This window comes from Cornus florida, unplaced genomic scaffold, assembly GCF_030987335.1.
Source record: "Cornus florida cultivar Cherokee Brave unplaced genomic scaffold, ASM3098733v1 CherokeeBrave_3.0.0_Hap2_Chr11, whole genome shotgun sequence".
In the NCBI taxonomy this organism is placed as follows: domain Eukaryota; kingdom Viridiplantae; phylum Streptophyta; class Magnoliopsida; order Cornales; family Cornaceae; genus Cornus; species Cornus florida.
The window spans coordinates 65202388-65224268 of record NW_026775581.1 but is presented as its reverse complement, the minus strand read 5'-3'; the positions used below and the strand labels follow the sequence as shown (position 1 = coordinate 65224268).

General features: G+C 36.8%; 1 protein-coding gene, 2 long non-coding RNA genes and 1 pseudogene across 4 annotated transcripts; 2 read left to right on the top strand and 2 right to left on the bottom strand.

Moving 5' to 3' along the window:
* The first annotated feature begins 1688 nt into the window (after positions 1-1688).
* On the top strand, positions 1689-3630 carry LOC132285879 (cytochrome P450 71AP13-like). Its single transcript, XM_059788112.1, has 2 exons — positions 1689-2707; positions 2860-3630. The coding sequence occupies exons 1-2, from the start codon at positions 1784-1786 to the stop codon at positions 3469-3471; spliced, it is 1536 nt and encodes a 511-aa protein (XP_059644095.1). The 5' UTR covers positions 1689-1783; the 3' UTR covers positions 3472-3630.
* Positions 3631-3754: 124 nt separating this feature from the next.
* LOC132285882 (uncharacterized) lies at positions 3755-8342 on the bottom strand. Its single transcript, XR_009472632.1, has 3 exons — positions 7418-8342; positions 5902-6077; positions 3755-5777 (listed from the first exon to the last, which is right to left on the bottom strand). It is a non-coding gene; the product is annotated as an uncharacterized LOC132285882 (long non-coding RNA).
* A 10-nt stretch (positions 8343-8352) lies between these two features.
* LOC132285881 (uncharacterized) lies at positions 8353-19789 on the bottom strand. 2 transcript variants are annotated; one of them, XR_009472631.1, is made up of 3 exons: positions 19471-19789; positions 17944-19347; positions 8353-14207 (listed from the first exon to the last, which is right to left on the bottom strand). It is a non-coding gene; the product is annotated as an uncharacterized LOC132285881 (long non-coding RNA). The 2 variants fall into 2 exon arrangements; XR_009472630.1 differs by lacking the exon at positions 8353-14207 and adding an exon at positions 16978-17117 and having other exon boundaries at positions 19471-19788.
* Positions 16194-18624, top strand: LOC132285880 (cytochrome P450 736A117-like; annotated as a pseudogene).
* Positions 19790-21881: the final 2092 nt, after the last annotated feature.

The following is a 21881-nucleotide window of genomic DNA, read 5'->3' as shown; positions in this document are numbered from 1 at the left end:
AAACATGTATCATGTATGAAGTGCATATAGCATCAACATATTTTCATAACACGTTAAAAAAATTAACTTCCACAACTCAATTTCATAATTCAAAATCTCAAAATCTATATGATCAGTCAATTATTTCAGAACCTTAAAATCTCAAATAAATTTATATTTGGATACTGAACTGTACCGATACATAATCAATGTTTACTATTTGTAATTTTACTGAAAAGGAATGGAATAAAATATCTTTGTATATAATGTATTGTTATACGTATATTTGGTTGTAGTTTTACTGAAAAAGAATGAAATAAAATATCTTTGTATATAATATATTTTATACATATATTTGGATACGGAACTGATATAGTTTTGTATATAAGATGGGGATTTGTAATTTTACTGAAAATGAATAGAATAAAATATTTTTGTATATAATATATTGTTATGCGTATATTTGTATATAATATATTGTTAAACATATATTTGGATATTGAACAACACCGATATATTGTTGTATATAAGATTTGTAAATATATTTTTGTCTATATAATGTATAAGTATATGTTGTATAATTGGATTACGATTTGACTACTGTATTAGTACATCTGGTGAAAAAAAAAAAAAAAAAAAAAAAAAAGGCATCAATAACTTTGTTAACTAAATTGCTGAGTGGGCACTGAGTTAGAAGTGATTAGATGATGATGTGGCAAAAAAGGTTGAGGTGGTTTAATCTCAGTCCTTAGATTCTCAATGGATGCTCCAGTGAGAGGTACACTGGAGCAAATTCGGATCCGCAACATATTAGGTAAAACTATTAGGTAAAACTATTTGAATTAATTAATTAATTAATTAATTATATATATATATATATATATAAAAAATATAATATGTCTTCCTCAAAGGAAGTCAGCTTCTGCTGAGGTTAATAAATCTCATCACGAATATATAACAAGTTTACAATGTACGCACGAGTGGCACTACTTAATTTCGTGCCTATAAGTTTGTGGCCTGAAAAATATATATGGTCAAAAAAAATGAAAAAAATTAAGTAAATTGATAAAACAAAATATTTATGAAATTAAGCAAATAAATTTTTTTTTTTCTCGATAAGTCAATTTTTATAATCATTTATCGAATTAAGTTAATATTTGTCTTTTTCAATTTAATATGGTAATTGAGGATAAAAAAATAATAATAAAAAATACAATTTTATTGTCATTTTTAATTTGCTGGCAGTTGAAGTCAACATCAGAAGTTTGCCATCACAAAAGTTCCCTTTTGCAAAAATGAAAAATAAATAAATAAAAATTAATTACTGGTTGGAACGAGTTGATCTATTTTGACCTGTCGAGGGAGTATGACTTTGGAAGGATCTACAATACCTCAATGATTTGTGCTGCAAACGTAAGGAAATCGAAATTATTGTAGTCAATGAAGCTTTCACAATCCTGAATAGCAATACTTCGTCACCATTACCGCAACGGGACCCCCAAGAGATGGCCAAAATGAAGTTCCTTCACAATTTTCACACGGCAAAGAGAAGACGACAACAACCAAACTTGTTATGGGGCTTGATAGAAATTTAAAACAAAAAGTGACCATGAAAGACAGGACAATATATTTTTTATGGAGAGAAATCTTAATAAAAAATAAAATTAATTACAAATTTACACTAAAAAATAAAAATTTGAAAGAAAATTCCTAAATCACAACCATTTTAGACGATAGAGAATTCTATTAAAGAGGGTGCAGAAAGTAACACTTTTAGGTATATAATTGTAGTGTCTGTCACTCAATGCTAGAAGGAACTCCAATGGCTCTCCTTCAATGGCTGAAGGAAGGCAATCTTTCCTCGTTAATTTTTGCGTCCCTTTTTCTAGTACTGATATCAAAATTTCTCTGCAACTTCACGAGAAAAAAACTCAATCTCCCACCAAGTCCTCCAAAGCTACCGATCATTGGCAACCTTCACCAGCTGGGAAAAAATCCCCACATATCTCTATACCACCTAGCTGAGAAACTTGGGCCCATTATGCACTTGCAACTTGGTGAGATTCCAACAGTTGTGGTTTCCTCAGCTAGAACGGCGAAGGAAGTGTTGAAAACCCATGATCTTGCACTTGCAAGCCGTCCCGAGATCTTTTCTGCCAAACACCTTTTCTATAATTGCACTGATATTGCCTTCTCCCCGTATGGGGCTTACTGGAGGCAAATACGGAAAATTTCCATACTTGAGCTACTAAGTACCAAGCGTGTCCAATCTTACAGCTTTGTGAGAAAAGAAGAAGTTGCTCGCCTGGTTCATCGTGTTGCAGAATCATATCCTGGCACCACCAATTTATCCAAGATGCTTGGACTGTACGCAAATGATGTCCTCTGTCGTAAAGCATTTGGAAGGGATTTTTCAGCAGGAGGGGAATACGATCGACTTGGGTTCCAAAAGATGCTTGAAGAGTACCAGGAGTTGCTAGGAGGATTCAGCATTGGAGATTTCTTCCCTTCCATGGAATTTATGCACACCTTAACCGGCATGAAGTCAAGACTCCAGAAAACCTTCAGACGCTTCGACCAGTTCTTTGATGAGATTATCAAGGAACACCAAAATCCAGGGGGTAAAAAAGAAGACAACAAGGATCTCGTGGATGTCTTACTAGAAATACAGAGGAGTGAGGACATCGAAATGCCTCTCACTATGGACAACATTAAAGCAATCATCTTGGTAGTAAAATCTTTCCTTATTCACTGCTTTTCTCTTCAAATTCATTCACATCCATAAAGTAGCATGGTTCAATTTACTGGTGTATTTACTCCCATTTAGCAAAACAATTTGCATGAGACATCCCAATTAAGGAACTGTTTATGTTGTTGCAGGACATGTTTGCAGCAGGAACTGACACAACCTTCATAACCTTAGATTGGGGAATGACAGAGCTCATCATGAACCCCAAAGTCATGGAAAGAGCACAAGCTGAAGTAAGAAGAGTAGTCGGAGAAAAAATATTTGTGTTAGAGAGTGACCTGCCTCAGCTGCACTACACAAAAGCTGTTGTCAAAGAGATCTTCCGTTTACATCCTCCCGCGCCAGTATTACTCCCAAGAGAATCCATGGAAAATATAACCATTGATGGGTACAATATTCCTGCCAAAACAAGGTTTTTTGTCAACGCCTGGGCAGTAGGGAGAGACACAGAATGTTGGGAAAAACCAGAAACATTCGAACCGGAGAGATTCATGGGCAAAAATATTGATTTCAAGGGGCAAGATTTTGAGCTGATACCTTTTGGAGCTGGCAGAAGAAGCTGCCCTGCTATTACATTCGGAATGGCAAGTGTTGATCTGGCACTGGCTCAACTTCTCCACAGCTTTGATTGGGAGCTTCCTCCCGGTATCCAAAGTAAAGATTTGGATATGACAGAAATCTTTGGTATCACAATGCACAGAAAATCTCCTCTAATGGTGGTAGCCAAACCATGGTTTCCGTAAGAATAAACTCTTCAACAAATAAACCAAATCAAAATCAGAAGTTATGTCACTTGAACTCGAGTACGAGTGCTAGTATGTTCAGAGTATCAGATGTGTCAAATAATCATATTGTGTAATATTTTCTTTCAGTTTCTAAAGTAAAATAACACTTTTATGTAACATAGTGTTCAAAATAGAAATTTAACTCACTTTGAAGCAATATGCATTTTACGTACATGTCAGACTAAATATGTCAGGCACATATCCCATACCCTTATCCTACTGTTGTGCTCCTGACATGGATGCTTCGCATACTTCTGAAGAGTCCAGATTACATAGATTAACAGTTCATCCAAAATTTAAAAAGTACTCATCCAATTAGTATTATTCATTGCATAAATAAAGAGGAGAACCAGTAAAATGATGCATAGTTAAATAAGATTTAACTGTTAACCATTTTCCTTTTTACTTGGAGGATCATGGAGCTTATCAACAATTCTAATGCTCCAAATCCAATGGTAACATGACATTTTCAGTACAGTTAGTGTTCAAGCTTTCATCTTATGAGACCGATTATCCTAGCTACATTACTCTTTCCTACTCGAAGATATAAGCTAGCAAACCAAAAGAAGTAAAAATTTGAAAGGGGTAAAACACATAATGATGTGGTATACCACAGCTTTCATTCCTTCAAGTTACAATGGCTGAAAGTTCACATGGAGAGCTGAAGTGGGCTGGATTGATTGTCTACTTGAACCAACACACCAGCTAATTATTATCTTTATATATATATGCTAAATAAAACATACATTAATAGAAAATTATGTACTCCAAACTAGCTCAGTCAGCATGAGAGCTGAGTTGCATAATGACATCATGACTTGATCTGAAAATGAGTTATCAGTGTCAGAGAAAACAAGTTCTGAAGAACGTTACAAATCACTAAATATGTACAAGTTAACAAGTCGTGTGGATTATAAGAACATGCTATTGGCATTCAAAATCTAGAATTCTGAAAATGATTAATCATATATCATCTTGCAAACCACTAGAGGCTTATCAAAATTGCATGAGACAATTAGAGCATGACAACTTCCATAACCACATGGCAGAATCATGCTCAAAATATGAGTCATATGACTCCATTGACTGTCAGAGTACAAAAAGAGAAGGGTCCTTAATGCTCGGAACCTTTTTGGTCTCTGGTTTGAGTAAGGAGATCTGGAACTGAAATGTCTGTCTCTCATTGTCTTTTTGGTCACAAATACCTTCAGAGTTCATAGTTTAACCATTGACCTTCAGTGAGACCTTAAATCTTCAAGATAACTGCCCAATTGCTGAGCCCCAACGAACATGGCATCAACTACAAGAAAGACTCCAACTCGTGACAGAAACAATTAGATTGGAGATTATTCTCGAGGGAAACCAGACTAAAGATTAAACAGTGTCATTTTTTTCCTTAATGGCTGGGACGAATTATTACCGGACAAGCAGAGAAAACTAATTGGTAACCCCAACCCTCTGTGGCAGCTGCAACCTTTGTTGGTCGGTCCAACTGACAACCAGGTCATGGCAATTAGTGCATAGATAAAATTTAATTTAATTTTCATTATGTCATTTATGCTAAATTATCTCTGACAGTCACTTATCCTCAAGTATCCAAAGAATATCGGAATCCAACAAAGATAAGACAAGGACATGGCCCCTTATAGAAGCATAGAAAGATTAAGGTCCAAGCATATAAGTTCTTAGCGCAAGTTAACAATGTTTGGAAAAGGATAAAAGTTTAGACTGTAAGTCACGGATAAAAAATAATATTCATAAATATCATATCAGGATATGACATACCTACTAGTAAGGGGGTATGTCCTATGATCACAAGAGTCACAGAAAATTCACCCTCGGTCTGTTAGTTATGTTATTCCACATCCTTTCTCCAAACATTCTATGGATCATTTGCCATTGCCTTTCACGGCCATTTAGAAAACTCGGGATAAAACCACTACACAGTTTGGCTTAATAATAAATGCTAGGTTAGAGTTTTTAATGTCTAGGGTCCAATTCCTTGTATGTATACAGTGCATACACGATCTTGAGTGCATTTGAAGCAAGCATATGAGTTGAACATGACTACATTAACAGAAGGAAATGCAAGATTTTCACATTGTGAGAAAATACAAAAGAAAATAATCATCATTTTCTAAAAGGAAAAAATAGGATTTGGTTACCCAAGGATCTCTGAAACCCCACCAATCCTGGCAAACTTAAAAGGCTGAGGCCCCCTAGGAAGAAGTGGACGCTGAAGCTTAACCTTCCCTTTCGAGATCCTGCTCCAAATGAAATAGGGCCACATTTTCAACAAATACTTATGTATGAAGAAACATAAAGGACCAGGAAAATAGGATAAAAAAGAATAGGGAACTTCAAACTTCTCTCCATAAACACTTGTACCTCTTCTTCAGCAGCCTCAAGACCCCCAGGAACCCAGAAAAGGTTTCTGTAACCAGAATTGTACAAGCCGCTAGAGATCTGCCTGATTAATGTGGTGTTTTGGTAATTTCATGGATACTAAACGGCTCCAAACTTCCATTAGTTCCCCATACGACTGGAAGCCAAAATTTCATATTCTAGAACAAAGGACACACAAGATATATTGAATTTTTTTGCAAGACTATGAAGCAGAACAGAAATCTAAATACAAAAAGAGTGAGCAACAACATCATTGCTCAAAAATAACAAGATACTGTTGTAAATAAAGCAGACTTGCTAATATAGTAGCTGAACGTCCATCAGTTTAAAGGAAATCATCACCTTAATCGCCAACCTTTAATAGAAATTTGCTATTGGATAAAGGAAAGAAATGAGCAAGAAAGCTATGATGTGATAAGCACAGAATCCACAGATACATGAGGATTACATATCAAATTAAAGAAAAAAAATCAGTTTGTAACATTCTTGTTATAAGATAATGCAGGTATACCACTCCACCAACTTCCTACAGAAGAACATAAGTTTCAATTAAACAACCCTGCAAACTCCAAGAGTAATAATAAAACTAAATTTTTTTATTCTTTAAAAATAAAAAAATAAAAAAATCTAACATATCATGTTGTCAATTGGTTATTATGTTCTGTAGATTCGAATAAATGTATCAGGTACCGTTGTGTGTGTTAGTATCCAATCTTCCAAGTTCACTTGCACGTTTAAATTAGATTATATGTTATATAATAGTATTATATATGAATTTATTGTTTTTTTCAGTATATTACCAATTAATTTGGATTAAATGGGATGGGATGTGATGAAAAAATGGGTTTTAATCTATTTCAAAAGTAGAAAATTCTTCTCTCCTATCAAATTTGAGTTTTTTTCTTCTTCATGGGCTATCACTTATCACACAGAGAATCAGGATCTTTGGTCTGGGCTCAAATGTCAGACACATTTCCCATATAATCATAATGTGTACACTGAGAAGAATTGGAAGGTCCATGTAACACAATCTAATCAATGGCAAATGTACTCTCTTGTTTCTAATAAAAAAAACCCATACTAATATTTTGACTGACTATTCATTTAATTATCAGTAAACCGTTAATTAATTAGAAAGATAAGACCAATGTCATAATACCAAAAGAAGAAGAGAATTGTATGAAACCCATAATGAAATTTGTGACTCTTCTGGAGAGAATTCCAGCATCAAATCTATGATTAACGTCAAAGATCGGAATCCAGTTTGAGGCTTTAGCCCATGCCTTCAAACAAGAGCTACAGTTATGAGAAGTTGAGAACACCATAATGAAAGTGGAAAGAGACGATGTGGTCAAATTAAGTATACTTAAAGGAGAAAAAAAAAAGTAAAACTAAGAATTTCAGAAATATGCTTTCAATGAAAGTATGACATCTGCCATCCATGTTCACAAAATATGCTTTCAATGGAAAAGGAAAATTGAGAAGGAAAAGCGTTCACCTTTTTATGTTCAGTAGAGGGACGAAAGTCGAGTAGCGTTTTGTTGGAGAGTTTAATTACCCAGCTTCCCTTGGTGTGAGAACTATGAATTTTTTTTTTTTTTTTTTTTTTTCCTGAGCTATGGTAAAACAGATTTAGAAAACCAAAAAGGAAAGCCAACATACACAATCCAAAATGTTATAAGCAATAAGAGAAGCAGTCTGATTAAGACCATATGCAGTACATCATATGCATGCAGAATCTTGAGAAAATCCAGAAACATTCTGTAACGCCCCAAAAGGATACCAAAATAATAATAATAAATATATAAAATTTCGGCATGACCTCCGCAGAAAAAGTCCTTCTACAACCTGTTAAAATACAAAAAATAATGCAATGGCCTCACTCGGCCTTAAAACTAACATATCATGTCCCGACGCACAATACAATAATATACAACATCTCCAAAATCAACATATACATATAAAATGTCCCATTCCTCCATCTCATCCAAACAAGGAATCACTTTAATTAAGTTACAATCCATGAAATATTTTTATTTACACAATTTCTACCATTATAATACTATACGAGTTACACTGAATTTTTATAAAAGGTACATGATCATTGTTTCTATACAAAAGATAACAAAATAAGAGTTCTAGTCCAGTCTTAATTTACGGTGGGTCGTTGCCCGCCCCTTCTTTTCTCAAACCTAAAAAATGTTAAAATAATAGGGTGAACATAAAGCTCAGTAGAAAGTGTCTAAGATACACCTCTTACGACCTCGTGAATCCATGCAAAGCATAGGGTAAAAGTAAACGAGATCATATCAATCAAAAAAAAATTCAACAATGACAACAATATCATAAAATTCACAAAACAGGTCATCCAACCATATATATACAATGCATGCTAATGCAATGCAATATCATGCCAACGTCACCCCCCCCCCCCCCCCCCCCCCCTCCCCCCCATTTCTGAAACAATTCCGTTTCAACTTCCAAACCGTTAGTGTAATTCAACCTAAGGCACTTCCAAGGCGTCACGAAAGGAGGATTGATTAACTATCCACGACCACAAGGCACTTCCAAGACGTCGCATCCAGCCTAGTTAACTCAACCACACTCCCTTCTAGATTACACTAACATCGCGGACCACTAGGCGCCTCCTAGGCGTCCGGTTTTTGCAAACATTTTTAGGAAAAAAATTTCCCAAAACAATTTCACTTGTTTTAAAACGTTTTTCCCCCTTTTTCCTTTCTTAATGAATACATGAATGCCTCATGCTTCATAATTATTATGCCAACAATGAAAATTCGCATTAGTTACCGAGTAATAACCACATACTTATACATCATGCTTTCAAATAAACAATTCATCATATAGAATATACCATGGCACGAATTTAATATACTTTTCATCATATCATCACAAGAAACATGTAATTGAACTAATATTCATATAATCCACATAATCACATAGAACCTTAAATGCATGAATTGAATAACCAAATTAAACATGCTTAGGGGCAAATCCAGAGGGAAATTTCACTAAAGCCAAAGAAAATATAAATTAGAACACCCCTACATCAAATTTGTAAAAAAACCCTCAAAATGGGTCTCAAATTCGAAATCCCTAGAATGCACAAATGCTGAAATTGCTTACACCCACTTGTAGATCTCGCCGCACTCTCCGTTTTGCCGCAAACAGCACCCAAAAATTCTCAAAATTGAGGAAGAATTCAAGGATTGAATATGTGAAGAAAAGAAAAAAGAAAAATGAGAAAGAGAAGAAGAAAGGGAGAGCTTACAGGAAAGAGCAAAGAAAATGAGACCAAATGTGGTCTTTTGGCCACCAAATGGGTTAGTGGTGGGTCCCACCACTTCCAATAATCCCACCTTTTTCCTTTTATTTGCACCACAAATATATACACAATTTATAAACATTACATTCTACCCTCCTTAAAAGATTTCGTCCTCGAAATCTACCCTCCTTAAAGAAGGAGACTCATAGCCGCATACCTTCCCAAGAAACTTCACAAAACCCCGAGACTAAGAACTCAACAACCTTATTACCTTTGACACCCGATGTCAATAGGCAATCACACACTGACATTAGAAAAACCCCATGCTCACCACCCTATGAGGGTACTCATCACTCACAACATCATAACACCAGACCATCTGGTACGCCCTACACTATACCCGACTCAAAACGGACATCGGTCCACTGTACGCTGCTACAAAAGACTTCGGAACTCGAAAGAAGAACGGTCACAGGACCCTTGAACATGACAACATCCTATCTCAACTAATCCTTTAAAGGACACACAAAATCCCAGACAAGGAACCCCATCCATCATACAATTAAGCTCAAACTCAAATCCACACATCTCTGTTAAACCAATACTCGCCATCCAACACACAGCTACACCATCATATATTGGTACAAGCGACCACCAACCGCAACATTTAGTAATCATTACACTTAACAACCTAAAGATGACCTAACAATAATTCTCCAAACAACTGTATAAACATGAATCACTAGAACAATAAAACATATTATCCGGTATCCTAAACACAAATCCTCAAAACGAAATTCTCAATAATCAATTATTGTACCACAAACCCTTTTATCGGACGCTTAGTCCTACCTAGCACACCTCATCACCCGAGACAAACCATCTGAATCCACCCTGTCACATCGACACATCGCGGAACACTGTACTCTCATTGTTCCTAACAAACTAAAATAATCATGGACCTTTGACCAGACATCATGCTAAAGAGGGACTGATTCAGGAGAAATGGTTGGCCAGGCCATTCTCATCCTCAATCCGATCTCGGCACAGATGTCGTTCCTGTCCTCAGGTCCAAACCTCAAATACAATCTCACACAGTCCACAAAACAACAATGAGATCCATTCACTATCAATCCATCGTGCTACGTAATCCTTAATAGCTATACAGTCACATACCTACTCTAAAAGTCCCAATCATACCTCAATCATACAACCCGTAACAAGCTAAAAACAAAACAGCACTAAACGTCACAATCATCAACCAGTATATAAGATCTCTCATTTTCTCTAAACACCCATACCAAGTAAACAACCCCATGTCATCATTCAATTTAATTCGTACCTATTCAAAACACAAAATACGACCGTCTTATACCTAAAACTTCAAAACCAAAGCCAATCATTCCTATTATTCCTCAATAGAATCACATATTCACCTTCTCTAATCACGTAATTCTAAGACAACACCAACAATTGTCCTCGAGACATTGCTCGAATTAAACGCCTATAAAAACATCTGAGTACATGACTCACATCACATCACCTCCTCGAACTTACAGTTCACAACACACCCCTGGCCATCACTGATGGAACCTGACACTGAAAACGCCACCCTATTCGGCAACTCGTGTCGTCAAACCACTCTCAAAACAAGCACTACAAAGAACCAATGACTTTATCTCCCTTCGTATGAGTGAGTCGACCAAACCAACCAAACCTTTACCAATGAAATCAAACAACATAACAAACCACACACAGGTCCGTCCACCCACGGACGCGCACCATTACTAAATGGAGAACAAGGCTCACGACAAACGACGTCCTTGCTAGGACTAGAACAAACAGAACAAACGGAAAGGTAACAAACCCCACTCTCACAAGAGACTGACGACTTGCACCTAAATGCACCCGACACCTTGTCACACGCTACACACCAATTGTCCAACCATGGACACCCAATCTCACCTGAGGTGAACTAAACTCCTTACACACAAAGAGAAGAACCAAACGGATACCCATACGGAACTACGAACTCAATTCTAGGCGACCTTGCCACTAACGGTTCATCATACACTATCAACACAGAAACCTCGCATACGACACACCGCGATACCCTTGCTAACCAAAACCAACCAGACAAGAGTACCAACGCTCACGACACACAAACACTAAAAACAAACATAGCCCTTCAGACACCGCGTCCCGTTCCATCTAGAAACCGTCACTCTCAAATGACAACCTCTAAGCCGTAAAATGACACTTTACCACCCATTCCACTTTCACCTTTCAAGGCGACGCTACCTCGAACACCGTGCACACAAAACCCGTGACCTTAGTCACAACAACCCACTACTCGCCACAAGAAAAAAAGTGTCTATATGGCAACATCGTCCTTACTGACTCTAAAGACTAAGCCGACCACAATCGTCTCAACTGGCGCACAACCCCATCACCTACCTGACAACATACAACAAACAATTCATAATCCTTAAACCACATTCGGTTCAAACCTTAAACCGTCCTACTCATCAACACTAAACATCTCACTATAACACCTCTATTACCATTCTTCCTGAAGGACAACTCGTACCTCTCATCTCACCAGACCATCAAGCAACTACCAAGTGGTTCTTCCTCAAACATCCTTAGGACAACACCATCGTAACAAGAAAATAAACATTACTTTCGATACTTCCCATAACGACCACTATTTACCATTAGAAAAGAACCTTCATACGGCAATGTCATGCCTACAAACCCTCAAAACAAAATGAGCACAAATCTCAAAATGCTCAACACCCAATTGTCACATCAATACCATCAATGATGCCATCAATCATTAACACTTAACCGACAACATCAAACCACTCTTTCTGAGCGATCTACGCATCCAAACAAGAAAACTTCATACCCTAAGTTCAACATCGTTACTTTTCCTCATTCCCGTTCCTTAAACACATCCTTGGCCTTGATGAAAATCAAATGGGGCTACCAACTAACCTACAAGATCAACCTCGCCCCAATCACTCCAATCATTAGTCTATCTCTTCGAATCCTCAAACAACAAGCACTATCTCCTGATACTCCAGACGTAATCTAAAATACAACCCTAATCCATAGCTTTCAAATTCTAAAACACAATTCATTTGATAACACAATACTCACCAGCTATCACTTCATCCGCAAACAACCAAACACTCTAATGACCCCATACTACCTGCTTCATCGTGTAACCCTGCATTACTCAGCTAAAACTGATCACTATACGCCACTTCAAGACTCTCTCAATAACCATGCCAACCAATAACCCTGCTCATCCACCGAGCCATACAATCAACTCACCGAGAGTCAATTACCCGCAACACACTCCTATAACTCTTCGAAATGTGAATCACTCCTCGACAAACCAGTCTCTAAAACAGACTCCTATAAGACCATGAAATAATCTACATCCGGCAACCGGTCCTAAATCACCATAGACCTATAGAATCCAACAAGTTCCCATGACAGTCAAAACCAACACACTTCCTTAAGCCGTTCCAAAATGCTCGAAATACACATTTACAATCCATAGACTACACTCATGACTCAAACAACCTCACACTCACCACAAACCGACTCGAAGAGAACCTTAGTACCAAACCGGGACCCAAGTCACAAATGCTAACCCCCTAAGGTCATACCTCTGCCCCACAGTGCACACCTGACCTCCACAATCACAAAAACCCATACACTAACACCTGAAACTTGTACGTCTCACCCCAGACATCACACTGTGCTATGCCCCAAGCACTACACCCCAAAAACAAGAAGAAAAATGAAGCAACCATGCATCGAATAGCTCGATCCACGAGCTAAAGACCTACGTCATTAGTTCGCTAAAAACCGACACCCAACAACTCTTGAGCAACCGATCTCCTCGCCTACTCAGGTCAAAACTCACACAACCATTAATGCCGCAACAAGTACTCTACCGTACTAGCAACCATCCCGTACCCAACCGAATATACACACGTGAACACACATACATAATAACCGTACTCCATACTAAGATATAATTGTGTCCCATCATAAAAAAAAAATTAAACACCCCGTCTTTCATTCATTTTATTATTATTATTATTATTTTTATTTTTCTTATATATTTGCTTAAGCATGCCTAAATAACCGTCACAATACATAAGAGACATGCTTGCACCTACCGTGCTTACTACTTGTCACATTAACATTTAAAATAAAACTGCACACACCGTGCCTACCATTTGTCGTTACCACCTAAATCACACTTGTGATCATATCATAATTAATATATTTTCAACTATTTACACATTTCATCGTCATGGCCATATAACACATATTTTAGTAATTAAACACATAAGCATGTGAACACTTAGCAAATAAACATGCCTTTTTAAAACCGTAAACACATAAGCACTTAATCAAATAAGCAGGCTCTCAAATAATAAGCACTTTAACACATAAGCACATAAATAATTCAATCCACCTTTCCCATAATCCTAGGTAGGCCTCTACCCGTCGTCCTAATGGTTTTCGAACCATCGCTCTGATACCGAATTTGTAACACCCCAAAAGGATACCAAAATAATAATGATAAATATATAAAATTTCGGCATGACCTCCGCAGAAAAAGTCCTACAACATATTGAAATACAAAAAATAATGCAATGGCCTCACTGGGCCTTAAAACTAACCTATCATGTCCCGACGCACAATACAATAATATACAACATCCCCAAAATCAACATATACATATAAAATGTTTCATTCCTCCATCTCATCCAAACAAGGAATCACTTTAATTAAGTTACAATTCATGAAATATTTTTATTTACACAAATTTCTACCATTACAATACTATACGAGTTATACTTAATTTTTATAAAAGGTACATGATCATTGTTTCTATACAAAAGATAACAAAATAAGAATTCTAGTCCAGTCTTAATTTACGGTGGGTCGTTGCCCGCCCCTTCTTTTCTCAAACCTGAAAAATGTTAAAATAATAAGGTGAGCATAAAGCTTAGTAGAAAGTGTCTAAGACACACCTTTTACGACCTCATGAATCCACGCAAAGCATAGGGTAAAAGTAAACGGGATCATATTAATCAAAAAAAAATTCAACAATATCATCAAATCCACAAAACAGGTCATCCAACCATATGTATACAATGCATGCCAATGCAATGCAATATCATGCCAACGTCACCCCCCCCCCCCCCCCCCCCCCCCTCTCATTTCCGAAACAATTCCGTTTCAACTTCAAAACCGTTAATGTAATCCGGCCCAAGGCACTTCCAAGACGTCACGAAAGGAGGATTGATTAACTATCCACGACCACAAGGCACCTCCAAGGCGTCGCATCCGGCCTAGTTAACTCAACCACACTCCCTTCTAGATTACACTAACATCGCGGACCACTAGGCGCCTCCTAGGCATCTGGTTTTTGCAAACATTTTTAGGAAAAAAATTTCCCAAAACAATTTCACTTGTTTTAAAACGTTTTTCCCCCTTTTTCCTTTCCTAATGAATACATGAATGCCTCATGCTTCATAATTATTATGCCGACAATGAAATTTCGCATAAGTTACCAAGTAATAACCACATACTTATACATCATGCTTTCAAATAAACAATTCATCATATAGAATATACCATGGCACGAATTTAATATATTTTTCATCACATCATCACAAGAAACATGTAATTGAACTAATATTCATATAATCCACATAATCACATAGAACCTTAAATACATGAATTGAATAACCAAATTAAACATGTTTAGGGGCAAATCAAGAGGGAAATTTCACTAAAGCCAAAGAAAATATGAATTAGAACACCCCTACATCAAATTTGTAAAAAAACCCTCAAAATGGGTCTCAAATTCGAAATCCCTAGGATGCACAAATGCTGAAATTGCTTACACCCACTTGTAGATCTCGCCGCACTCTCCGTTTTGCCGCAAATGGCACCCAAAAATTCTCAAAATTGAGGAAGAATTCAAGGATTGAATATGTGAAGAAAAGAAAAAGGAAAGATGAGAAAGAGAAGAAGAAAGGGAGAGCTTACGGGAAAGAGCAAAGAAAATGAGACCAAATGTGGTCTTTTGGCCACCAAATGGGTTAGTGGTGGGTCCCACCACTTCCAATAATCCCACCTTTTTCCTTTTACTTGCACCACAAATATTTACACAATTTATAAACATTACACATTCAAACCAGAGAGATTCATGGGCAAAACTACAGATTCAAGGGACAAGATTTTGAGCTAATACTTTCTGGAGCTGGCAGAAGATGCTGCCCTGCTGAATTGTGAGTGTTGAGGTGGCACTGGCTCAAGTCTTTGGTATCACAATGCACAGAAAATCTCCTCTGAATGTTGTAGCCAAACCGTAGTTTCCATACGAGAAAACCCATCAACAGATGGAAAATTATAATTTAGTGATAAAAAATTAAACAATGTTACTCTAAAGTACATACGATGTAACCTTCATTAATCCATTTGACTTCTTTTGCTAAAATAAAAAGTACATACCCTACTTAACCCCCGAGACTTTTTTTCTTTCATTTTCATCCTTAATGATCCGTACACGCTGTGTGGTAATAGAAAGAGTACTGGCAAGGGTAAGAATAGGATCAAATTCGACCATGTATTGACTTTAAGCTTCATGATAACGAAAAGCTACACAGATATCTCAAATCATATACAAATTAGATCTGCAATCAAAGGGCTTAAACCATTCCTATATGGTATAGCCATGTTTGGTTTAATTATTTAACAGAATATGTATTTGAAAAAGAGAAATAGTTTTCAAAATATTATATATTTTTGAACAAAAAAAAAAAACTATTCAGGTTTAACTAAAATTCAATTCCAAATTCAAGTGGTCAATTCGGTACTCCCAAACGCAACAATAATGAAATCTTCATTAGTTTAAAAACAAGTGTGGGCTCACACACAAAAGGGATGCGTCTAGTTTTCTGCATTTGAAGGAGCAGTTATTGACTTCAAATATTGTTTAATAATTTAATCACATGCATACACATAAAGAAGTGCTCTAACACACATAATAAGGGATCCGTCTAGCTTTCTGCATCTGAATCTGATGGAGCAGCTAGTGTCTTCATTTCTGTTGCTCTCATGTCTTCCGTTATTATACGTAGCATTCCTCATCAAGACATGGCTCCTCAATACTTCTACTATCAACAAACACCTACCACCTTCACCACCAAAGCTCCCAATTATAGGAAACTTGCACCAACTGAACTTGCCCGCTCACCGCTCACTCCGATCTTTATCTCAACAACACAGGCCTCTCATGCTGATTCACCTCGGCAGCAGGCCAACACTTGTTGCCTCATCCACTGACACTGCTCGAGAGATCATGAAAACATATGATCTTGTCTTTTCAAACAAGCCAAAATCAAACATTGCTAAACGGCTTCTCTACAATTACAAAGATGTGATTATGGCCCCTTATGGTGAATTCTGGAGGCAGATGAAAAGCATTTTTGTACTCCAGCTTCTAAGTAATAGAAGAGTTCAGTCTTTTCATATTGTCAGAGAAGAAGAAACAGCCCTCCTGATGAAGAAGATGGAAGAATCATCTTCTTCATCCTCGCCATTGAACTTAAGTGAAATGTTCACACTGCCAACAAATGATGTGGTAAGCAGGGCTGCTTTTGGTAGGAAGTACAGTGGATGGGGAGATGGGAAGAAGTTTATGCTGCAATTGAAGGATTTCTTGGGGTTGTTGAGCAACTTTGATGTTGGGGACTTCATTCCATGGCTTGGATGGATCAATCATGTCACTGGTCTTTATGCCAAAGTGGACAGAGTTGCAAAAGAGATTGATGAATTCCTGGAGCAAGTAGTTGAAGAGCGTATGAATGTCCTGAAAAGGAAGAGTAATGGCGATGAGAGAGTTGAAGACGAAGGCAGGGAGGATTTTCTTGATATTTTGCTTAGGATCCATAAAGACAATATTGATGTTGATAGAGATTGCATCAAAGCTCTCATCTTGGTGAGGATCTCTCTCCTTTGTGTGTGTGTGTCAAATTAGAAGTTTAATAAAGAACCAGAAAGATACAACACAACACCCACTCATCAGCAAACAAGAAATGTTAATTAAACAATACAAATGAAACATCCGCGTCAGAAAACAGCAAAGGAATAAAAAATAGAAATGAACAGCCGAGGAATACAAATGAAATCAGCAAATATATCTCAGAAGAACTAGCTTCAACTGAAGACCAGCTTTCCAAACATAGAGCAAACCAGTTAAAGTACTTGATGTTACCAGAAATATTCAACTAGCCTCACAAATCTAATCCAATCCAGTGAGATCAATTTTTAATGCAAAGAGCATTGAACAAGTCTCAACTTTAGATTTACCGGGGAAAAAAAAAATGTCTCAACTTTCCAGTTGAAACATAATGGAGCTTTATCTATCTAGAGCGTATAGTGGACTTTGCATAAATTAGCAATCCATTCTGAATATTTCTTTAGGCTGTATTAAGAAAAAGGCCAATCCAGCACAACCCTTAACAAATCAAATTGATATATCTCCGCAAATCATTTAATAATTGAGACAACTAATTTTATGTCATGAATTGTCGCTCTCACTCTTAAGTCTGTCCTCTGTGCGTGTCTGCACGATGGCTAGTTGCAAGGATATTCACATCAAGGATACAAACATATATTGAGCAAACTTTACTAACCCCATCTCAGTTTGTTTTATCTTCTGATTCTTGTAGGACATCTTTGTTGCTGGAACTGATACCACTTCCAGAGTCCTAGAATGGGCAATGACAGAGCTATTAAGACACCCGAGAGTCATTAATAATGTGCAAAATGAAGTCAGAGAAATTCTTATAGGCAAACCACACATAACAGCAGATGATCTGGAGGAAATGCACTGCCTTAAAGCAGTGGTCAAAGAAACTGTTCGTTTGCATCCTCCTATCGCATTACACGGACATGAAGTGAGCGAAGATGTCAGAGTAATGGGCTATGACATTCCAGCCAGAACAATGGTTATTATCAATGCTTGGGCAATCGGAAAGGACCCCATGTCATGGATTGAACCTGAAGAGTTTCAGCCTGAGTGGTTCTTGAATTCTTCTATAGATTTCAGAGGCATGACTTTGAATTGATTCCATTTGGAGCTGGCAGGAGGGGCTTCCCAGGGACCTCCTTCGCAATGGCCACCAATGAGTTTGTGTTATCAAATCTCATGCACAAGTTCATTTGGGCATTGCCTGGTGGAGCCAAGGTAGAACATCTGGACTTGACTGAATGCTGTGGTGTTACAATCCGCAGAGGAATACCTCTCCTTGCTGTTGCAACTCCATTTTCTTGCTAGTGTAATCTGTGACATTGCCATGTTTGTTGCATGTTTCCTGTTTTCGAGAATAAAACATTTTTAGAAAGAGATTGTGTAAATATAGACCAAGTACAATTAGCTTAAAGCATTATTGGATTGTGAATTAGATAATATTAACTGAAACCCTAAAAAAAAAAACTTTTGACTTATCACATTTGTTTGTGTTACACCCATCTTGTCTAATATGATGGAGGAATGTTGGAATGTTGGAATGTAATTTTTCCAGTTAATGATATAATATTTACAGCTCAATCAACACAGGTGACAAATGAAACATCATCACTGTTAGAAAGAGCTTAATGGATCCAAGTGACTGTAGTAATTTGGAATTTGAAATTCATGTTAATCAAATCACCTACAATACCAGATCACTGGAACTAAAATGTTCTGTGCGTAAAATGTGGATGGCAAGCGACCCCTCCTGGCCAATATGGTAACTCACCTCCATCTGGTTCTTTCGACCCATAGAAATGATAACGAAAATCTGCGCAGATATCTCAAATCATATACATATTAGATCTGTAGTAACAAGAGATCAAAGGGTTTATACCATGACCATAAAGTACATGTTCTGGTGGTACAGACATAGTATAGCTTCCCCTTATTGTTATTATGGTTGGACTTTGTTACTTTGATAGAAGCTATTTTCCCACAACCACAAATTATATTCTTATACCTCAAATCTTCACCATCGTTAGATTGTGTAGTTGAAGTAGACATTTTCGATTTCAATTTACAACTGTAAACAAAAAGTCATTACCAGTGACATCAGCCAAGAACGCAGATACATAAAAAAATTTGTGCGGAAGCAATTTCAGTGATGAGAATGACATATGCATAACAGTAATCACTGAGTTTTTACTTGATTAGGCTGCGAAGCAATTTCCAGTTGCTAGGGTTTCGGATTGACCATCATGAGGAAGAAGAAGATTGCCTGCCACAACTTGCTAGGGTTTCGAATTGAAGCTTTGAGGAAGAAGAAGATGACCGTTGTGACTTGTGCAAATGTAATGGATGGGAGCGCGATTCGGGTCGGGTAATGTTGGGAAATTTGAAGATAGCTCTTTTGCCATGACATCAATCTTGGTGGTGTGATTTGAGAGAGCATAGAATATCGGGGGTACCTGCATACTCAACTAATTCACAAAACGCTAATTCTCAATTTGTTTAATATTTGTCTATTAAATTGGGTACAGGGTATTTTAGATTTTTTTCGTGATTTGATAGCAAATTAGAGAGACAATGATTTTTTTTTTTTAAAGAGTATTGAGATTTCAAATAAAAAAATAAAAATAAAAAGTTCCACTTCAACAAAAAAGATATTACAAATATGACAAATTTACAATTAGAAATTACACATTTGACAAATACCAAATATAAATTAGGCAAAAGTGCAAAATACCAGATGAAGTTTAAACAAACGAGAAAGATACTCCCTGAATTGAAAAAGTAAGCAACTTAGTTATACTTGTTCTGAAAATTAAGCATATTGCCCCCTACAGGCGCCGAATTACTCTTTCCGGTGATTTGTATAAGTGCAATTACATATGAAAATGCAAAATGTGGTATATACCTCTTAGTAGTTGTAAAGGCATGTGTTGACTAAGCGTTGGTTAGTTACATTAGTTTGGGATTAGAGATTAAGTTTTCACTCCAATTTGTTTTACAAATATAACCTTATTAGACCATGGCACCTCATTAAAATTAGGTATATTAATGTAATTTTCAATAAAACCCCAAACCCACATTCTCTCTCCATCATACTATCTCTCTAAATCAGTATTCTCTCTCTATATTCTCACAAAACTCCATTGTCATTGTTAGAGCACCACCGTTGTCGTCGACCATGGCGCTGTGAACTTGTTACCATGATCCATATCATCGCGGTTGTCGTCAACCATGGTGCCTTGAATTTGACGCCGTGAATCACGCTATTGGCAAACAGCTGCTGCCACACCACTGCCATTCTCTAACTGTAATACCCCTAATTTTAGAAATGATAGTCTTGGTATTTTAATTAATGATTTTTTATTTTATTGCATTTTTATTTAATTAGGTGCTTATTTGCTTAATTGGTTAATTGTGCATTTGTTTAAATTAATTGTTTAATTGTTTATTTGTTTTAAATTAATTGTTTAATTGTTATTTAATTTAATTATTTGATTATTGGGGATATAATTAACGTGTAATATTTAGTAGCTTATATAATTTATTTGTTTAATTCTGTGTATGCTTAGGTGGACTAAATTGGTTAGTAATTTATATGTGTTGTATGTAGTAGGGTTTTATTTTTATATAATTATAGTCGCCGACTTGTAATTCATTTGGGGTTTAGAATTAGGGTTTAATGGAAGCTTATACATATATAATGTATAATCCGACTTAGGGTTTAGCCGTATATATATATTCTTGGTTATGTCTGCTAGGGTTGAAGAACCCTATTCATGTACTGTGAGGCAGAGAGATACAGAGAAGGATTTGGGAGGAAAAGAGAGAGAAACTTGAGAGGAAGCAGAGAGGCTCAAGGAATAAGGAAAAGGGAGTTGCTCGTGGGTGGAACCAAGAGGCAACAGAGGAGGAGAACAGTGAATAGAGGTGGAGAACAGTCTTAGGATTCGCCGGAATTCAGAGACAGTGGTTTAAGGTTTCAAAACTGAAACAGAATGCAAGTTTTATTCTAACTCATTCCCTTAAACCTGTGTTCTGTGCATGCTATATAGTCTCCAGGAATTAATTCAAACTTTAAAATGGATATTTGATGCATGTTATATCAGTCTGTAACTGTTTGTATATTTTATTTAACAAAGATCGATTTTCTTGCATAAACTGTTTCAATTATGGTTTAAATTTTTGTCAAGCGATTCGTATTGGAATTTGAGGAGTCTCTAGGACTTTTAGGACTTAAATTGGATCCTACAAACTTTTAAAAAATTGGGACAGAGGACATACACTTCGCCGGAAGCGAAGAAGAAGAACAGAGGAGGCAGATCACGGCTCTCAGGGAGAGAGCCGACTCCCTAATGGAGGGAGTCGGCTCCCTAGGTGAGAGAGCCGTCTCTCCATGAGGGAGAGCCAGCTCCAAGAGGGTGAGAGCCGGCTCCCATGAAGGGGGAGCCGGCTCCCTTATTGGTGCACCTCTACGGGGTGTTTTTCTGAGGTTTTTGGTTCCAGGGGCTTAAAGGTAATTTCTGGAAATTGATGGGAGGTTTTAAATGTTTAAAATTAACTTGTTAAAACCTTAAAACAGTTAATATATGCTAGTGTGCTAATATT